Raw genomic sequence first — 21601 nt, forward strand, 5'->3', positions numbered from 1 at the left:
TGGAAAGATACCCGGTAGTGGTATAGCCGGATCATATGGTGGATCCATTCCCAGTTGTCTAAGGAATCCCCACACTGATCTTTACAGCAGCTGAACTAGTTTGCAATCCTACAAACAGTGTAGAAGAGTTTCTTTCTCCCCACATCCTCTCCAACATTTCTTATTATTTGACGTCTCTAAGATTGCCATTCTGATTGGGGTTAGGTAAAATCTTAGCGTAGTTTTGATTTGCATCTCCCTGATTACTAATGATGTTAGTAATCAGTAGTTGAACATTTTTTAGTAACCAGATGTTTAGTAATCAGACGTTGAACATCTTTTATGTATTTATTGGCCATTTGTATCTCTTGTCAGAGCAATAAAACAAGAGAAGGAATACCAAAGGAAGTCAAGTAGGGAAAGAAGAATGAAGATTATGTTTGTTTGCACATGATGTGATTCTATATCTAGAAGGCTAAAAAAAACTCAAGCAAAAGACTACTATGGCTGATTAACCAGTTCAACAAAGTAGCTGGATACAAAATCAACCTAAAAATCAATTGATTTTTTATTTGTCAAGCATGATTCCATGGAGAAAAATACAGAAAACAATTTCATTCACAATAAACTCAAAACCCATAAAATAACTAGGAATAAACCTAACCAAAGAAGTAAAAGACTTCTACAATGAAAATTATAAAACTCCTTTCTTCCTCCCACTCTCCTACCCCCTTCCTTCCTTCCTCTTTTTCTTTCATAATAGGAATTGAACCCAGAGGCATTCTACCTTTGAGCTATACCATTAGTCCTCCTTTACATTTTATTTTCAAACAGGATCTCACTAAGTTGTGAGGGATCTCACTAAGATGTACTCCTGGTTGTCAAATTGATGGCCAACAGACCAGATTGACCTGGGACAACTAGGAATAGAGAGGTCTCGTGGATAGCTCTTGCAACACACACACACACACACACACACACACACACACACACACACACACCTTATTTTTAATTCATAGTCCCATCAATATCTCTATATTAATATGTCATCTTGATTTTTTCTACTGATCAGGGAATTTATACAAATGTGTAGCTTAAAAACTATGTTGATCTTTTTATAAGTTATTTTAGTAACATGTTCCACTAAAATATTACCCCATAAGTCCTGCTTATAAATGATGAATGTTTCCTATGGTAGTTTAAGTTTTAGTGAATATTTGCAATTTATGAGGGTTGGTATTCCATCCCTTCATTTGAAATAAAAAAGTACTCAGTTTTATACATTTGTATTTATACATGCAAATAAGTTATGTATTTTCTTTTTTCTTTTTTTTTATTTTTTGCGGGTTTGGGGATGGAACCCAGGGGCATTTGATCTACGAGCTACACCCTCTGCCCTATTTTTTATTCTTTATTTTTGAAACAGGGTCGCACTAAGTTGTGAAGGGCCTCACTAAGTAGCTGAGGCTGTTTGCAAACTGTGATCCTTCGGTCAGCTTCCCAAATGCTGGGATTACAGGCGTGCGCCACCACGCCCGGTGATGTATTTTCATTACATACATTTATCTCATTAAAAATTCTTAGTGATGAGACATAATTTTTGTAAAGGGTTTTTCAAGTTTTAATTTGTAATTTGAATTTCACTTTCAGTGGAATTCTTTATGTTGGAGATCTTCATAAAAAAAAACAGCATAAGAATTGTAAATTGGTTATTTTTACTAAGCCAAGATAGTAAGTCTTTAGATAAATTTCTTTTAACCATATTTAAAGTACAATTTTAAAACCTTGTGAATTTCTATAATTTTGTTTATTGCATGATATAATCAGCTTAGTAGTTCCATAACATTGGATGAACCAAGAACTTGATTTCCTAATATAATTACCCTATTCCTCCTCCTAACTCAGACTTCATTTACACACTCAACAAGTGTGACATATTTCAGAATATTAAGGCTTATGTTTTAAATTTCATTCTTTGGTTACATTTATTCTGTTCACTTGTTTAAATGAAAATTCATAGAGATTTCATATTTGAGAATGAATACCTTTTAGTGTTCTAATGGCTTCTGTTTTTTTTTTTTTTCCCTCCAATTTACACACATGTATCCCTTTATAACTACAGTTACAGCTGTCAGCACTTTTTCTGCTGCAGGGAAGCACCTGTCCTCTGAGCCTGGAGGCTGGTTTCATGAATGATGTGTGTTTGATTATGCCTGATCAAACTAGAGATTGGAGGTAAATGCCTAACTTCTGATGACTTTATAACTGATGCTTCTCTTTTGTCTCTGGCAGTTACCCGGCTGTGTGTGAATTCTTGCAGCACAATAACTTGTTATCTATACTCCGAGCTCATGAAGCCCAGGATGCAGGGTGAGCAGTGTGGAGGGTGTGGGGAAACCATGCGTTGTCTCTTTGTCAGAAAAACCTTACTGTGTACAGGCTGTGCACAGAATCCCTTTTGCCAGGTTAACTCTCAGAAGGAATTAGATCTTAAGCTGATGTCTTACAGCACAGGTATGACAGAGTCCCACCAAATGAGTTCATGGCTGCAGGTGTGTAGTCAAGCCCCCTTGAAAGGTTCTTCCATCCTTAGCTTGAACAAGTCAGTTTTCAGCTTTTCTCAAGTGATGTAAGGACACCTCCCTTATTTCTCTCAATCCCTACATTTATCACTGCCCCCATATAAATAAGTTATCAATGATTTTTTAATTAGTCTTGGTTAGTAATGTCACTGAGAATCACATATAAGTATTTAACAGATACTGCACAATTTATTTTTGTTTTAAATAATACTATTTCTGAACCCTGTAGAGTTATAAAGGAAAAATGGGGGGGGTGAGCATTTAAGCCAAAAAAAAATGGGGGGAATCTATGTTCTACCTACCAAAGAACATTGCATAAAATTTACTTTGGATTATCTGGTAAAATTGTAAAATAGCCAATGTTAAGAGTTTTTAAACTACAGATATTCATTTGAACCGTATTAAACCTGAATGAGAGAAAAGTCAATATAATTATTTTTGGAATTTGAGGTCTCACACCATTCCTCTTTAGGCCTTACTAAGAAGACATTGTTTGCCTTTGAATGATTAATCTCATCCCTTTATATTTTGGATGATGCTGAAAAGTAGAAAGATTCTTGTCAAAACTTGAATCCTGAAATTGAAAATCTATAGATACCTCAGTACCTAAGAAGGCCCATGTCTAGGGAGGACCTAAAGTGAGGCAGAAACTAAATTTCTTTCAGAACTAGCTTAATTCAACTTATCAGCCAACAGGTATAAACTGTTGTATTATTATGTATTCAGTGTGTTCTATTTTATTATTCTGTATTTGATTATTTAAATAACCTACTGATAAACCTATCAGGTTCTAAAATAATTTATTTCATTTCTCTGGGCAGTGACATCTCCAGGTTTCCTTGGCTGACTATTCTAGTATGCTGCCTGCCCATTTGGGCCAGATTTATCTTAGTCATACTTCATACCTGAAATCAATTGCTTTCTTAAATAATGTGTTGAGTGCACCAACTAATATCAGTGGTGTTTTGTTTAAAGTTAGTAGTTGATTAATCAATCATGGGGAAATGGTGAATATGTAATCCAGATTTTTGCTTTTATTTGTTTTCAAATAGGCCTAGCCAACTTCAATTTATAAGTAAAGGCACTAGAATTCAAGTGTTACTATCTTGCACACTGATTCTTTTTCTACTGACAAAGCTCAGTTCCATAAACAAAATGCTTCTAGTGTATTTCAAAAGTTTTTTAATGGGTTATTTTCTTCTGAGAAAAGTGGTACGTCTGAATAGTTCCAGAAAGAGAAGAATCAAAGTCTGTTTAAATGTGCAAATTTTGAAGTGGCTATTTATCTATCTATAGCTATAATCTGAGCTACTTTCAGAACCCAGTTATATTAGACCTGGTTAGTCTAACAGAAATAACTGATACAGAATCACCCAAGAAATGAAAAATATGTGTTTAGTAGTGGTACTTCTAAACAAACATTTCTAAATTTCTTACATGTTCACTAGGAGATCCAGTCTCCTATGCTTTTTGATTATTTGGGAAGTGTTATGTTATTCTTGTTAAAAGAAAACTATACCTGGATTGTTTGTTTATTTCCAAAGTACTTGTAGCTGTTAATCGATTAAATATTACGCTGCTGAGACAATAATCTTCAACTTGCAGCACCAGAAGAGATGGGTAATAAATAAAATTCTAAAATAGAAACTGTATCAATTGGCAAAAATCCATACATTTAACTAGATATTCCTTGAAAAGAAAATCACATAGTCTGGGCAAAACATACAGATATATATTGTTGTAGAGTTGTAGAATAAATAATATGTTTAAAACATGAAATAGAATAAAGGTCTGGTTATCAATGGTAAGTCAATTATGTAAAAAATATTGCAAACGTTTTAAAAAATGGTGGTTATGGGTTATCTATGTGCAATATGTAGCCTTTGTCCTCACTGTTGTTCACATTGAGATGAATTATAACTCTTCACTGAACCTCATCCTCCCCTGCAGATTGCTAAATTTACAAGAAAAGCTATTTGGTATTATGCATATGATTATATGTTTTCATTGTCACTCCTGAAATAGACGGATACCTGTGTATAACAGACTTTGGAGAGAATGTTTTATGTACTGTTATGTAATTGTATCCTCTTTGAAAAATGGAACTTAACTCACTTAATTTTCTGTTTCAAATCTATAATTTAGTACAGCCTTTTTTTCCATGCCAGCCTTATTGTAACTTGTATTTGTTGTTTCTAGGTATCGCATGTACAGGAAAAGTCAAACAACAGGCTTTCCTTCTCTAATTACAATTTTTTCAGCACCAAATTATTTAGATGTATACAATAACAAAGGTATGTGTTTTTAAATCCTTTTGTGGTCTTGTATAAAATGTGCAATAATTCTTACACTGCCTTATTTTAGTTTGGTCTTAAGCATTTTAACCATTCATTTTACCCCTTACTTTTTCAGTTATTTGTTTGGTATCAATTTGGGGAGAATAGTTAGATACAAGTTTAGTTGGTCAGAGGTTGAACCCAACAACTGGGACTTTTAAAATATTTTCCAAGACATAACTAATGGGTTGCCAGCTGCTGCTCTGGTAGATGTGAACTTTTAAAAAAAAAATAGTAATTGGAGATAATACAAAATTATGCTCTTTTAAAAAGATGGGGGTTTGAATAAGAACAGTATGATTGTGCATGTAAATGATTATCGAGAAAAAAAGAAGTGTGTCACAAAAAGAAGCCATGGTTTGTAATTCCAGTTCAAATTGTATTTATCAAGCACCTTACATAAATCAGCTCCTGTGCCATGTAAGTACATGTTCATTTCTTTAAAATGATAAAAGCAAGCTTTAGGATAAATATTGTAAACCACTTGTTATATGCACAAGAAGTTCCTGTGGTTAATGGCATTCACTCAGTTAAGAAATAAACTTGGATTAAACCCACACCTCTGAGCCGGGCGTGGTGGGCACGCTTGTAATCCCCACGCTTGGGAAGCGGAGACAGGAGGATCAACAGGTTTGAAGCCAGCCTCTCTGGCTTAAGAGACCCTGTTTCCAAATAAAAATATAAAATAGGTCTGGGAGTGTAGCCCAGAGGTAGAAGGGCTTCCAGGAACCCCAGTACCACAAAAAAAAAACCCCAAAAAAACCAACAAAAAAACCCACACCTCTGGCTCCATGCCCTGTGTTTTCTTTATGAAATTGCACATTTTTGTGCTTGAATTAAACAAGGTAACAAGAAAGCATTATTGGCTGACTATAGAGAGATTAGGAAAAGCCAGGCCTCCATTATTACCTTCTTTCATAAAGGTAATCTCTTGATTAGGATGATGTTACCTGTTAGAAAAATGGCAGAATTGAGAATTATGTGTGAAAATTACATTAGTGCTAGTTGATGTTGGCCTCGACATTACATAGATTACATGTCTGGATATGACTTTCAGTGATTAAGAGAAATGGAGGCAGAAAGAAAAACCAATCCAACATATACAAGGTGAAATATATCCCAGGAAGAGAATAAAAAGGGAGCCTAGTTTCTGAGCCAGTCTGAAAACTCCTGGAATTAGAAGCCATTCCCCTGCATAAGTGAGGCATGATGGGTATCTTCCTGTCCTGAGTTTGGTGTTCAGGATGCCCAATAGGTACTGTAGCCACCACCGTTCCCAGGTGCTACTGAGTGTTCTCATTCTTGGATTCCCTTGTGTGTTCCACTTCCCCTATTAGTATTTTCCACTTCCTCCTGCTCAGGATTAGACTCTGACCTCCCATAACTTCTAGAGCTGTCCAGGACCCTGCTACAAACAGTGAACCAACTATAATCACAGTGCTGAAATGCTTTTTGATATTCCTTACCTCTTCCTGTACACACCTGATATAATCACCAGCACTTTTACAGCTATAATATAAAGACCTGACTATGTAACTTAGAGGAAAGAATATTCATTTGCTCAGTTTTCCTTGGCGATCTTGGGGTTCAGTCCATATGAGGCTGCGGACCAAGGATCTCAGGCCATGACAGTGGTTAGAAGCTGGGTGAGGAAGAACACAGTGCTGTGCTCTTCATATCATGGAGGCCAAAAATAAGAAAGCAAGCAATGGGAGAAGGAATCATATACAGTCTCCAAGTCTACAGCCTCACATACCCACTTTCTCCAGTTACACCCTCCTTGCCTGGTCACCACCATTATAATGGATTCATTCCCTACTGAGATTACAACCAAGCCCCACTTAAAACATTGCCATGTTTTTTGAGGGCTGAGAGACGCCCCAAATCCAGACCATGACATCTACCCTATCCTATAGTTAGAGTGTACAACTCTGCTTCCTCTCCAACAAACCAGAGAGGAACATGTACTGGATGGAGTTTCCCCAGAGCCATATAGTCTTTTTCTTGGCCATATTGAGATGGGTCCTCCTCCGTAGGCATGGAGTGTGGTCATCAGTAGTCACAGTGCAAATGCTGTCACATTTGTAGGTGGCAGTGGAGCATGAGACAGTTCCTAGAAATGAGGTGCTGCCCTTAGTTTGGTAAGAAGGATACACAACAAAATAAACATGTTCTTTGTATTTGATGTGCTTGTAAGACATGTGATAAAGTAAGACATATGGGTGATTCACTAACAGTGTAAGACATAATGTTATTTAATGTAAACTAATGAACTGGCAATTTATTAGAATGGTCAGAGGCAGCCATGTTTAAAATAAAATATGATCTGGATATTAAAGAATGGTCAATGTTTGATACAAAATAGAAAAAAAGGCAAAGGCCAATATTTTTTAAGCTACACTTTTTGTATAAAGCTAACAAGCTAATTCTTTACATTTGACTTCTCATTTTTGTGCTAGAGAGGATCTCAGAGTACCACCAAAGACAGCAAGAACTCAGTAGGGCATATTGCATCCTACTAGCATCCTAAAATTTACCATAAGTATGTAGAATTTGAACATAGATTTGTTTTGTTCTGTGGCATTTTTTACATTAAACCTAGCAAAAGGAATACACCCAAAAGTCATTTTCTTATCAGAGACTGATTGCTAAGTAGCATATACTGTACTTACCAATGACCTAACTATAAAACCCACACAATAAAAAATGAAAAAGTGATTTTATTCCACAGAACAGACTTTACTCTCTCTATTTTTTCTAATGCTAGGGGATGCTGTTTTGCACGAGACTAATTGTCATTTCTCACATATGGTGTATGTTCCTTCTTTGTGTATGGTTTTGATGTAACAAGGTAGGAACTTAAATAAATAGACATCAGTGCATCACTGTCTTTGAGATTTTGTTCTTTCATTCAGTTATTTTGCCTTAGGGGTAGATCAGCCTTTCAGGAAGAAGATAGAAGTGTTTCATTTTGGGAACTTTTCAATAAAAAAGAAATTCTCCCTGAGAGAAACAGATAAACTGATAAGAAGAAGAAAGACATATTCTTCAGTTTGAACATAATTTCAAAAGACTTTTGTGTAAAATTTCTGAAGCACTTTAAAGCTATTATGCTAACAGTGTATACAGTATGTGGGAGTGGGAGTCAATTATTCACTGTTAAACTGAAGATTACTGTATTTGAGTAAAATGAATGTTAACTAGAATATTAAAAAGCAGTGCAATAAAACTGGGTTGCAGGCACCTCTGAAACACAATCAATGGAAAAATAACAGTGAAGAATCTCAGGGTTAACCATTTAAGTCTTAGAGATGGATGTCCATAAAGCATTCTGGAATTATAGGCTAATAGTTAAAGTATGATTTGGTTTGTAAAGCTCCTGAGATTGAGACTACAGTGGTACTCTGACCAAATGAAAGAATTAGAATGAATTTATTCTGCTACCTTGAGCACCAGTAATAGTAGTGACCACATGTATATGTAACTATCTAGCGGTTCTGATTAGTAGTTCATAGTTGCCAGTAGTTAAAAGCAACATTTGGGAAGTCCTAAGGACCTAGGGTCCCATGCTTTGGTTTAGCCCACAGCAATTTAATCAGGTTTCTATCCTTCCAGTTTGCCCCAACACAGTTGTTTTCTTGCCTGCCTCCCCATTTCTGTTTCATCATTCTGACAACGGCAAAATGCCAGGGCAAAAATGTAGGTTTGAATCACAGTTCTGCTATTGAACAACTAACTCATTTGAATCTATTGGATATGCAGTGACATCTCTTTAAAATGAGGGAAAGAATGTTTCTTTGTGAATAATACATGAAATTGCTTTGAAACAAAATGCTGTGCAATATTAAGGTATCATCATCATTGAATATTTTATGTTATTATACCTCATGTTAATGCAGTGCAGGAAAAAACTCTTTTTCTTCATATTATTCATAATTTTAGTAGGTGTTATATAACCAACTGTTATGACCTATCGCTCTGCTTCTCTCTCTGAGAACCCTGTACCTTAGCCAACTTGTTCTACTCGTTTCTCTGAAGAGCTTGTGCTTTTCCCACTCTCCACACCTTTGCCCACATGCTTCTTTCCATATAAAGTACTGACCTGACTTCTGCCTATCTAAATAGGCAGGACTCACCATGTCATCTTTGCACATGTGCAGTACCGATCATTTCTCTTGATATATCATTTCTTTACTTTTTTACAGTTAACTTTTCATTATACTGTAGCTATATACCAATCAGATTGTAAAGTTTAGAACATGAGGGCATTTTTTTTAATTGTGAAGTCAAACTGCATGCATTGTTTATGGTAGGCCATCATTACATGCATTGAATGGAGCACTTTTTTTCTACCGATTAATAGTAAGACAGTGCCCAATAAAATACCCTATAAGTATTGACCCAGAGATCTTTATCTCACTTGAAATTAGTGCTATAACCAGTGCTGATACCCTTTCCAAATTAGAGTTAAACATTTACAGAGTACTTTATGCATCTAAATTGCTTTTCTTCTTTGTATCTGTAGGCCTAAGAGAAAAGCCCTTTGCTAATTTTTAATACACCAACCAGAACAATAAAGCAGTAGTGATATATAGCTTCTTTTTTGTTTATTTTTAATATTTTGTTGGTGCATTGTAGTCATACATCTTAATGGAATAAAAGACTTGTGGAGACATACATGCACACATCATCCAATTAGCTCTTACCTGATCCCCACCCCATTTCCTCCCCAACCCTCCTTCCCATGCTTAGCTTAGTGATTGACTTTGATGTTTGTTTAAGTACAACATTTGCTTTAGAGAGTTTCCCTCTTCTCTCTCCCATCCCCTCAGTTAGGTCGCCTTATTTGCTCCTCTGTAGACTCTCCTTCTTAATCTAGAGTTTCTCCTGTTACCCATTTCTCCCTAGCTTTCACATATTAGGGAAAGTATCCGATTTCTTATTTTTTATGACTAACTAATCTCACTTAGCATAATGTCCTCCAGTTCCATCCATTTCCCTGTAAATGATGTAATTGTGTTTTTCTTTATGACTGAGTAAAGTTCCATTGTGTACATATCCCACAGTTTTGTAATCCATTCATCCGTTGATGGACATCCTGGCTGGTTCCATAGTTTGGCAAGGGTGAATTGTGCAGCTATGAACATAGATATGCATGCATTAGTTTGGTAGTTTGGTTTCCTTTCTTTTAGGTAGATAGGCAGAAGTGGTATTGCTAGATCAAATGGAAGTTCATTTTTCCATAATATTTCAAGTTGAAGTAAAAATGACTTCAACTCCATCCATTAACTAGTACAACCTTTTATCAAAAACTTACTATACAACAGCAGCATACTAGTTATTGGGATATAAGTTAAACATGACAGACGTCGTCTTTGTCCTAGAGTGCTTTATAATCTGATAGTATGACATATTAAATAAATAATTACGCCGGACGTGGTGGTGCACGCTTGTAATCCCCACACTTGGGAAGCGGAGACAGGAGGATCAACAGGTTTGAAGCCAGCCATGCGCGCTGGCTTAGGAGACCCTGTTTCCAAATAAAAATGTAAAAATAGGTCTGGGAGTGTAGCCCGGAGGTAGAAGGGCTTCCAGGAACCCCAGTACCATCAAAAATAAAAATAAATAAATAAATAATTACACTGATAAGTAGGTTTATTTGGAAAATTCTAGTAAGAAAAGAATAGCATAATAGGAGTGTGGAAATCAGTCTGTGCAAACAGGAAAAGTCCAACTAAAAAAGTGGCATTGAAGGATACAAGTAGTTAGGATTGCAAAATAATGAGACAAATATGAAACAGCTTTAAACAGTTTGGTTTGTCCACATACTATAATGAACTGAACATATAGAAAAATGTGTTTTACACCTTGATAGAAACAGGGTTTTTTCCCTCTAGAGATACTCTTGAGCTTCAAAAAGAATCTATAGCATAAATCATTGGGTTTCTATATACCTATTCTCTCTGGTTTGGATGAGTTCTTGGGTGCCTGGATAAGTGGAGAGATAAATGGATATAAGAAATTTATATAGATAAATATAAGAATTCATGCCAGGGGGGTTATAACTTAGTTCCAAGAAAAGGTAACTGAATGACAGTGAAATTAAGAAAACATATTAAATGAAACATATTCTGTTTTTGAGAGGAAAATCTAAATGGCAACCAAACTAATCTAGCAATCAAGAAAAGAAATTAAAGTGACCACCAAGAAAAAAAAATTAAATATTATTTAGGAAGAGAAATGTGGAAGTTGGGTTCAAATGATGCACTAGGAGCATTATTTTCTAAAATCCTGACATGCAAAAGTCTACCCTTTTTGATACGAAAAAGAAACTGTTATAATGTGTTGGCTTTTCAAACTAGACAACTTGATAGAATTGATGACAAAAAGCATTTTATATCTTACTAAAACTTGACATTGTTAACATCTTAAAATATTTTCTAATCAAAGAGCAGTCATGGACTTCAAGAAGATAATGTTTATAAATAAAAAGAGAAGTCTATGTACAAAAAGATACCAGTGTAAGAGGATTCATTTGCTGATTATAAGGAACCAAGAGAATAATCTTACTGACCATCATGATGATGTGAATATCTTGGAGCAGATGCACCTTATAAGGAGCCAGCTTGCCTTGGTCCCCTGACTTCTTTCCAGCCGAGGTGGAGAGTTCTCGGTGGCGCTATCTGCACAGTGTGGTACGGTCAGACCCGAGAAGTCCATTTAGTACTGCACTGTTGTTTTATTTTTTCAATAGGTCCTCTATGTCTGATATCCATCTACTTTAGGAGGCAAATTCAGAACCAAGTAGATGAGACCCTTATCTTGAGTGGAAAAAGAAAGGTGAAAGGTCTCTAGAATGAGAGTACAGTCTGGGCCCAGGGATCCTTGAGCAGCATCTCTGCCTCTTGTTTTACAGCATGTCAGAAAGCTCACTTCCTTAAAATATGAGCGATGTATTACAGCAAGGGTCCATTTCCAGAGTCTGAGACTTGTCTTAGGCCTGTACATAATCTTTAGCATTGACACAACATTTTTAAAGTATCGCTGAAACTTTACAAACATAAGCATAAGTAGGATCCCTAGGTTTCTTTTGCATGTGTTTTTGCATGTGAGGGAGGAGTGATTGAACCCAGGTACATTCTACCTGTAAGCTACACTCCCAAGCCTATTTAACTTTTTATTTTGAAATAGGGTCTTACTAAGTTATCACATGCTGGCCTCAAATCTTCAATCCTAAATTACAGGTATGCACCGCCCTGCCTGGCTACTAGTTTTTACAAGTTGGATAAAAGTAATCTACATCCTTTTCCCCACAGCCATTTCCCCAGCACCATCATCTCTATCTAGAGATATTTTTAGTTGGTTTTACACAATTCTTTGCCTCAGATCACTTACTTGAATATAAGAAAATGAACATATACTCACAGCATTAATTCATTACTTAGTATTTGCTGACAGCAAATAGGCCATGTTTTTTGGATTTCTACTTCAGCAATATAAGTAAGATATTTTACTTCAAAAAATTTTTCCCTTTTTTTAATTTAGCCAACATTTTTATTTATTAGCCCTTTGAGCATGGTAGCTTTATACACACTAGAAAGACAATTTCTTCTTAATGATTATTAAACCCTTAAGAGTCTACCAAGAAACAGTATAAAGTGTAAGAATTTATGAGGAAACAGAAAGCAAAAACTATGACCAAAACTCTTGGAACTCATTCTTTTATTTTCTATAAGGTGGCAAAAAAGAAACTTGTTTGAGATGATATGGTTTTGGGGAAACTGTCCCCAAGGACCCCTGTTAGGGTTCTGAACACAATTCCCCTCAGAACACAGAAGAAACCCAAAACAGAAAAAAGCATGAGTTCTTATCCTGAGCTAAGTATAAATACACATTAGCCCGGACTCTTACTGAAGATTTAAAGAAGTTTATTTAAAAGACAGAAATACAGAATATAGTTTCAACCCCATGCCAGAATGGCATGGGGGAGTGGTTCAAATGAATATCCCACCACAGATACAGCACATGGACCAGACATTTTATACCCATAATCTCCATCTTGCTTATGTAATTCTGACATAGTAAATGTCCCTGTAAGGTTCCTCCCCCAACAAGGTGTGGCAAGGTGTCTCCTTTCAGGAAGGCGACCCCCTCCTCTCATCCTAGCTAGCTCATTCAATTATTATGTAAACCTGTCTTTAGAATGAGGATGAGGAAGTCCTAGTTCCCCTCTCCTATAGACTTGCTAATTACCTTTAGCTAGGTTAATTTACATTGGAATAATTGCCTGCTTCTAGGCAGAAACCAAGCCCTTTCACAGATTTGCCCCTCACCCAATTTTTGGAATATATTAATAATCATAAGCTTTCTCAAATCTTCCTAGGCCATTCCCAATACTGGTACAAAACTGGCATAGACATTTAAGTCTGAAGAGAACTTGAGATTGGGAACTTCTGATTGGTTTTCAGAGATATCACACCTCTGAGATAAATAGGTACAATCAGTGCAGAGGTTTCTGCAGATGCACTTGTTATGTCACAGCCAGAATTCTTCAGCATGTACAATCAAACCAACTGTGATCATTACCATTTCCTTTATAAGTTTTCTTATCATTGTCACCATGACTAATGCAGCTTGGTGCATTTCCTTTAAACCCAGAATAGTAATATATCTAGTAAATGTAAATATTTCTCTTCAGTTTCGATAGTATTCTACGCATGTTTATTTGCTTTTTTTCTACAACTAGTGCATAATAATGTTTTATAATTAGCATATGCCAGACACTGCTAAATAATTTCTGTGTATTAATGCATTTAATCTTTTAAAATCCCTATAAATTACTGTATTATCTTGTTTTATTGGTGAAAACCTAGGACTCAGAGGGGTTGCAGACTTTCCCCAGGGTTCCACATAGCTGGTCACATTTAATGTGGAGATAGCAGCTCAGCAGGCTGACAGCAGCAGACCTTAACCTCTGTCTCTGCTCTCTTCTCTTTTTTCTGCCTCAGGTTTGTTATGTGAAAGGTCTCAGGGCAGGGTTTGCCAGATAAGCTCAGGGTTCTATTGTGTTTAGGGGACTCTTAACTATTCTTTCACAACAAAAGGAAAGCTTTTAAAATAAAGTCATTTGTTAGCACTTTAAAATACTTGAATATTTGAATGTATAACACTACCATCCCACTTTTAAAAGAATGCATTGAGAGCACCTTTTACAATTTTCTAAAATAAATAATTCATTTCTCCCTTTAAAAGTATCCCCTCAAGCACTTACACCTCTGCCTTGGTTTATTCACCCACCTGTATAATTGTCATTGCCCAAGACCACTTCTGTAATAGATTAGTTTTAAACCTGTATTCAGTTGCTTTCAGTTAAACATTTAATTAATGGGAGGGAGAATAATATAGAAAAATCACCCATAACCAGGCATGATGGCGCACGCTTGTAATCCCAGCACTTGGGAGGCTGAGACAGGAGGATCTGGGTTCCCAGCCAGCCTCAGATACTTAGTGAGGTCCTCCTCAATTTAGTGGACACTGTTTCAAAATAAATAATAAAATAATCGGCCTAAGGGTGTCGCTCGGAGATAAAATGCCCCTGGGTTGAATCCTCAGCACCACACACACAAGAAAAGAAAAATCACCGAAATCACCAATTAAGAGTTAATGTTTAAGAATTACTCTTACTACATATTCTAATTAAATTAATCTACCTTTAATCTATGTGTCTTTGCGCTAACGAATAATCTTGCTTTCCTAAAAATCACTACCATATATAATTGTAAATTTAGTCAGTGCAGTAACTGTGAACTTCATCAAAGTGATAACTCAAATAAAATGCTTGTTTGTTATAGAGTTGACCTGTAGAATTACTGGACTTAGATCTAAAAGTTACATGGGCCCTTGCAGGGGATGAAGGCTCCCTCAATGCAGAATCCTCCATACACTTTCACACAGATTCCCTGTTGAGTCCTCTTGTTGCCAGGTGGACAGAAACTAGGGAGGGATCTGGAGGAATTGAAATCTGTTTTCTGATAGCTTGTGATTAATTGAAGATGCTGGACTTAAACCTGCTACTCTAGGAATCTAATTCTCTACAAAGAACCAAATCGGGGAAAAGAGGAAAAAATAAATAACGTTAAAAACTTTATTCAATGGATTGTCACTTGCTCTTCATTATTTATAAATCTACACCTGCAAGAGCCTCTTGGACTTTTTCCAGACTGTGATGGTGCCAGAGATAGAACCCCGCCGTTGGGCGCCAAAACTGTAATGGTGTGAGATGGAACCACGGGTTCTTGGTGTTAGCTAATTTTAGAAAAAAATAGCCAGAGCTCTACTGCTGCAAGCTTAAGCAACTATTATTACAAAGGTAGAAAGAAGGAACAGAGAATTATAATGCACTACATCAAAGGAATATAATGGAATGCCTTGAAAATAAGACACTGAAGTTTTTGAATATAGAACAGTTTTTATAAAGATTTATTGTCTCCCATTTTTGCTTAACCAATAGTCTTCCTGACCAGACTAGGTGTGGGCCTGCCATTACCTCCAGTGCAAGCCTTTTGATATGATTATGAGGATTTACTGCTTGACCAAAAGCCTTCTTCCTGCTTTGATTCGGGTGTGGGCCTGCCCCTGTCTCAGGTGCAAGTCTTTGTTAAAACCAAGATGTGTTACCTGGTTAACAAAGTCAGGCATCCCATGGTATCTATCCTCTTTGAGGAAGGCCTGTACCATCTGCCTGGTCCTTGTAGAGTTTTAGCCTATCTGCTCCAAGTTATTTATTATGTAAACTTGTATTTAAAATACAAAGGCCCTGGGCTACAACTCTTTTCTTCACTTTTGGTACTGAAGGTGGGGTGGAGGGTGGGGGGGGGGGCTCTGCAGGATAACAGCTGCCTCCCGCTCCCTGCCTGAGTGTATGTGAAGCACCCAGGCTCTGACTGTTTCTTACATTGGAAATTAATACCAAGCTGGACATGGTGGCGCACGCTTGTAATCCCAGCATTTGAGAGGCTGAGACCAGAGGATTGCAGTTTGAAGACAGCCTCAGCTACTTAGTGAGGCTCTTTGCAAATCAGTGAGACCCTGTTTCAAAATAAAGAATAAAAAATAGGAAGCCAGGCGTGGTGGCACAGGCTTGTAACCCCCACGCTTGGGAGGCAGAGACAGGAGGATCACGCAGGTTCAAAGCCAGTCTCGCTGGCTTAAGAGACCCTGTTTCCAAAAATAAATAAAGTATAAAATAGGTCTGGGAGTGTAGCCCGGAAGTAGAAGAACTTCCAGGAAACCCAGAAAGAAAGAAAGAAAGAAAGAAAGAAAGAAAGAAAGAGAAAGAAAGAGCCAAAGAAAGAAAGAGAGAAAGTAGTAGAGTCTGCAAAGCACCAGCCACCTATAGTCTTCCTCATTCAAAAGAACAGATACCCCTCCTGGTCGGTGTCTGTCTCTGTCTCTGTCTGTCTGTCTGTCTCTGTCTCTCTCTCAAAAAAAAAAAAAAAAAAGGACAGGGGGTGTCGCTTGTAGGTCAAATGCCCCTGGGTTCCATCCCCAGACCTGCAAAAAAAAAAAAAAAAAAAAGAAAGAAAGAAATTAATACCATAGCAATTTTCCAATAACCAGCACATTCTCTATCACAGACAATGCTGAATAATTACCCATGACATTATTTGTATAGGAAACAATGTTGACAGCAAGTGTATGGGCTTATGTTAACTAAACACCAAGAACATCTTGGAGATAACAACCTAAAAACCAGTGCAGGCTACAACTCAGGGTTTGCTACCAGTACAAGCTTGAAGGTGGAGGGGTTTTCTATGATTAAGGATAACTCCAGTTTCTAGACACCTCCCACCAGAACACAGTTACTATTCTTATACATTTGGAGCTAGTATCAACTGCATTGAACTAGGGCAAGCTGTGGATACATTGTTGACTGCAATACATGCCATCGTCTCCAGTGTCATAAAGCTTCAGCCACAGATCTCCCTTTTTAGTCTAGGCTTATATAGACCAGATTTAAGCATTGTAATACTATGGATTGTAACATGAAGCAATATACCAGCTGAAACTGGTAAGGAGGTCTTCAGTGGTTCTTTCTTGTTAATAAAAATTACTGAATGGAAGAAATTCAAATTGTCAATGTGAAATTGTCGTGTTAACAACGATTTACAAGGTCTGATTGGACTTGAGCTAATTTCAAGGATCATTCTTTGGCCTCTAGTTCTCTGGGTCTCAGTATGTAGATGCAACCCATAATGTGGGATTACAAAATGAGAAACCACCCAAAATACATAGCCATCTAGCTTCTCCTTGAGGATTTTAAAACTGAGTCATAATACTTTACATTTCTCAGATGCAAAATAGCTCATATTGATCATGTGTTACATTTATGTGTACATATACATGTATATATAATATGATATGGATTATTTTATTTAATCTTTGTACTTTGAAAATGAGAGGTTAGATTATTATCATCCCTATTTTAAAAGTTTGGAAGGAAAGCTCATATGTGCCCAGGTTCACACAGTTGCTGTGACAAAGCCAGTATTTTGTTTCTACCTATTTTGCATACTCTTTTACAATTTTCTTTTATATATTTAATTATTTAGTTATTTACTTATTTGTTCTTGTGCTAAAAATTGAACTCAGAGGCATTCTGTCTCTGAACTACACCCTTAGCCCATTTTATTTTAATTATTTTATTTTGAAACAGGGTCTTGACAGGTTGCTGCGAGTCTTGCTAAGTTGCTAAGACTGGTCTTAAAACTGCCACCCTTCTGTCTCAGCCTCCCAAGTACTGGGATTATAGATGTGCCACCATGCCCAGCTTCTTTTGCATTTTTTTTTCTTTTTGAGGTACTAGGGTTTCAATCCATTCTACCTCCAATCTACACCCCCAGGCCTTTTTTTAAATTTATTTTGAAACAGGATCTCCCTAGGTTGTGGAGCTCCTCACTAAGTAGCTGAGGCTGGCCACAAACCTGCATCCTTCTGTTTCAGCCTCCCAAGTACTAGGATTACAAGTGTGCACCACCACACCCAGCTCCTTTTACAGTTTTATAAAAAAAAAAAACTTAACCTCTGAATGACAGAGTACCTTTACTCTTTTTTTTCTTCTGTCTTTTGTACTTGCTTTGCTGTTTCTTTTCTTTGATCTTCAACCAACACAATTGAGATCAACAATATGCCCAATATGATAACAACACTATCAAAGAATAGAAGGGATTTATGCCTCTTCATCCTTCTCATCTTCCTTCTACTACTTTGTCTGAAATTCTACACTCGATTAATAATCTGGTTCAGAATTTGCTAATGCTATATTAAGAAGGGAAATACATCTACAGTGGTTGTTCTTGCGCATTAACAACTATACAGACACAACCTTAATATTGCCTCAGATTATTTTACAGAAATATCTAGCATACTCTCCATCCCTCACATAGGAGGCTTGTAACAAATTTTATAGGGGAAGCTTGTAACCTGAAAGAAGGTAATGTAAGTACCATGCAGCATGCACATATAGGGATAAAAAATATATAGAGCTAGAGAAGGCACTCCCAAGTGGGAAGAGCACTGAGGCAAGAGCTAGAGGTCTGCATAAAAGGATTATATATGTTGACACAGGTGTGTGTCCTTGATACACAAATGAATAGGCTGTTCTGGCAACAAAACAAAAATTAGTGATTAGGTGAGATGATGAACTTTATACTGTGTATACAGACTCCACAGCATCATGATACATAAATTATATATTCACAGTAAAGTTTATTTTTTAAATATTATCTTGTACTTTCAAGGAAGATGTGTGTTGTTTCTATCAATTCATAATAAAATATTTATGTTGCTAGATAGAAATTTAGTCATTACATGAGACTTACCGAAAATTTTCCCCTGAAGAACTCTATATTAAACACTGCATCATACTGTATAAACATTACATTTCTCATACTGAAGAATATCATTATAGTCAAATTACCTAAAAATTGAAGAGCTGAAATCCATATTGATAAATGACTTGAATATGTACTTTGTGCCTAATTTTATGAGCTACACAGTAAAAGTGAGTTATAAGGGTAATCATTGCTCACCAAATACAGTAACCATCATGAATTCAGAAATTACCCTTTACTTAAGTTGTATAATAATCATCATCCTAATAAGAATGTTTTAAACAGATCCATTAAACAAGAAAAAAACGTGGGGTCAAGGGGACATGTAACATAGAAGTTTGATATAGAAATGCAAAGACTCATAGACTTTTTATATTTGCCATAATATAGATTGCAGTAAGTAAATATACATATATTCTTCACACAATCTTACAATGAAAGTCATATCCCCCCAAAATAATCTTTATGAGAAAATATGGATTTTATTATTATAGCTCTGTTCCAGGATTAAAAACCCGTTGCCTGCAGCAGCATACTTATTTAACCTTGAAGTGCTGCAACAGTGTATTATGAAAAAATAGGTCGTAAGTCAAACATTTTACCCAGTAACCCCTCTTTGAAGGTAGGACTTTGCCAAAAGGGCATATTGATACTAATTTTTTTTTTCTGGTAGGGCATCTGCTTGTGAAATAATTAAAAGAAAAACACACCCTGAGTCTATTATACCTCTTTTTTTTCTTCAATTTCTGGATGGGTGATAATTGTGATTTTGGAATGCCCCTATTTGGTTACTTCTCATCTTTATTTCTTTTCTGTCCCATCTTTGGAAGATGGGTATGGACAGTTAATTACAGATAAGGAGATGAAGAATGTTAGTATGATGGTGAAAAAATGAATAATATTCAGGTCATCTTCATCCTTCGACCTCTGCTGTCACTTATCTTTAAACAAGACTAAGAGTGTTGAGAAGTCTGGGTTTGTTGGGAGCATTGCAATTACTAATTTAAAGAATTTTCAGAAAGAGTCTTGTATTTCTCTTGAAGTTCGCTTAGAGTGCACTGAATCCATGTTTTGGTGAGCTAGTCAGTGCCTCCTGAGCATGTTTTTGATAATTTCTTTTAAACCAGAAGCTTTCTTTTGCTCTACTATTGCCATTTATTGTTTGGTCACCAGCTTTCCTGGGTGGTGACAACTGTGAAGAAGGTATTGACAAACAGTACTAAGGTTTTAGGAAATAAAAGTCTTTGTGCCTCAACAAAATTACAAATTTTAAAATGAGAGACCACTCTGGTTTACAGACTTGGTTGTTGTCTAGTAATTTAGTGCATGGCTTGGTAGCTAGAACAATGGGATAAGCTATGAATTCTGTTCCTTGGGCTCCATTGTACACAGGAAAACCAGTGGTATTATTAAAGATAATAGAGGTCCCGTGTCCCTTTCCAGTTTACCAAGGGGGGGTAGGCCCTTGATTACTGGCTTTAAATCTATTGACTGTACACATGCCTTTGAAGACAGCATTTTACAGGTATAGAGAAAAGCATTGGACCAAGTAATTACATAATTTTAAGACTGTAATTCTAACATCAGAAAAACAACTACCAACCGGCCTCTAGATTCATGGGCTTTGTATTCTTTCCCTTACACCAATTTTTCTTCTAGGTGTTCACACCTGCACATGCAACAGAAAAACATTTGTTTCTGTACTGTCAGGTCAGCTCGAAACCATGATGAATAATGTAAGGCCTTTGTATACGTCACAGTCTCTCTGCAGAACTCTGATATGAGTGTTCAGTGATGTGAGGTTAGATGAACTTGCCAACCGAATAGAAGAGCTTGTTGGTAGAATTCTCTTTCTTCTTTTTTTTTTTCCTCTCTTATTTCTCAGACAAGGCCCCAGGAGGTGGTCTCAGTGCTTCTCAAAGTACAACCATGTGTATTATTTATATTGCCCTGGAGATAAAGATCTTTCAAGTACTTGAGAGAAAAGCACACTCTTAGGGCTCCAGTGGAGTTTTGTAATCCCAGTGACAGTCGGAGGCGGATGGTAGGGGCGGAAGATGTGGGAGGTGGAAGATCTAATGTTAACTGTGAATGTCGTGACTGCAGATACTGGGGACTAATTGGGTTTATTTTTTTTCATGTATTTTGATGACATACAGTCATACAAAAATGTAAAAATTTGCGAGTAACTTTTTAATGTAAGGTTATTCAAAGCACATTTTTGTATGAATATATTAGGTTGCTGAGGAAAAAGAATACATACTGGTGTATTTGCATTTTTAAGTTACTGTCTTTATATTTAGGAGAAAATAAGAATTCCTGTTAATAATAGCCTATGTGATTATTGAGAATATGAATCAGTCTGCATTAATTATGAGGGCTTTACAGAAATTTTGTTAATATAATTTAGATGGGGAAGAGATTATATAAATTATCTAAGTAAACCCACATATTCAGGTGAAAAAACTAAGACCTAGCTTTGGGACATTAAGAGGCCTTGGTGAATAATTAATGAGCAAATCCATCTAGTATCTGGGCTCCTGGCCTTCCAGCTCAGTTCTCTTTTTTGTAAACAGACTAATCATGGAAAGAGAAATAATTCATGTCCAAAACTTTATAGACATTGAATGATTTATGCCTATAAAAACAAAATAGGAACTTTAGGTTCAGGTGAAAACTGAGGTTTGCTGCTGCTTAAGTGTGAATTTGAGCAACTATTTTAACCTCTCTGCTTCTTTTCTAACAAATATAAGAAAGGCTTTTGGGAAATATTGTAAAGATTTTCAACTATGCAAAGAGCAAAACTTAAGGC

At 36.3% G+C, this 21601-nt stretch overlaps 1 protein-coding gene across 3 annotated transcripts in view; it reads left to right on the top strand.

The window, feature by feature from the left end:
• Positions 1-21601, top strand: part of PPP3CA (protein phosphatase 3 catalytic subunit alpha) — a gene marked incomplete at both ends in the record, with an annotated part of 322166 nt that overhangs the window by 259811 nt on the left and 40754 nt on the right. For all 3 annotated transcript variants that reach the window (XM_080697539.1, XM_080697540.1, XM_080697541.1), the window contains 2 exons: positions 2272-2349; positions 4761-4855. In XM_080697539.1, coding sequence (XP_080553665.1) covers positions 2272-2349; positions 4761-4855 — 173 coding nt within the window. The remainder of the gene's footprint in view (positions 1-2271; positions 2350-4760; positions 4856-21601) is intronic.

Source organism: Muscardinus avellanarius (assembly GCF_963383645.1).
Source record: "Muscardinus avellanarius genome assembly, chromosome: 6".
Classification (NCBI taxonomy): Eukaryota; Metazoa; Chordata; class Mammalia; order Rodentia; family Gliridae; genus Muscardinus; species Muscardinus avellanarius.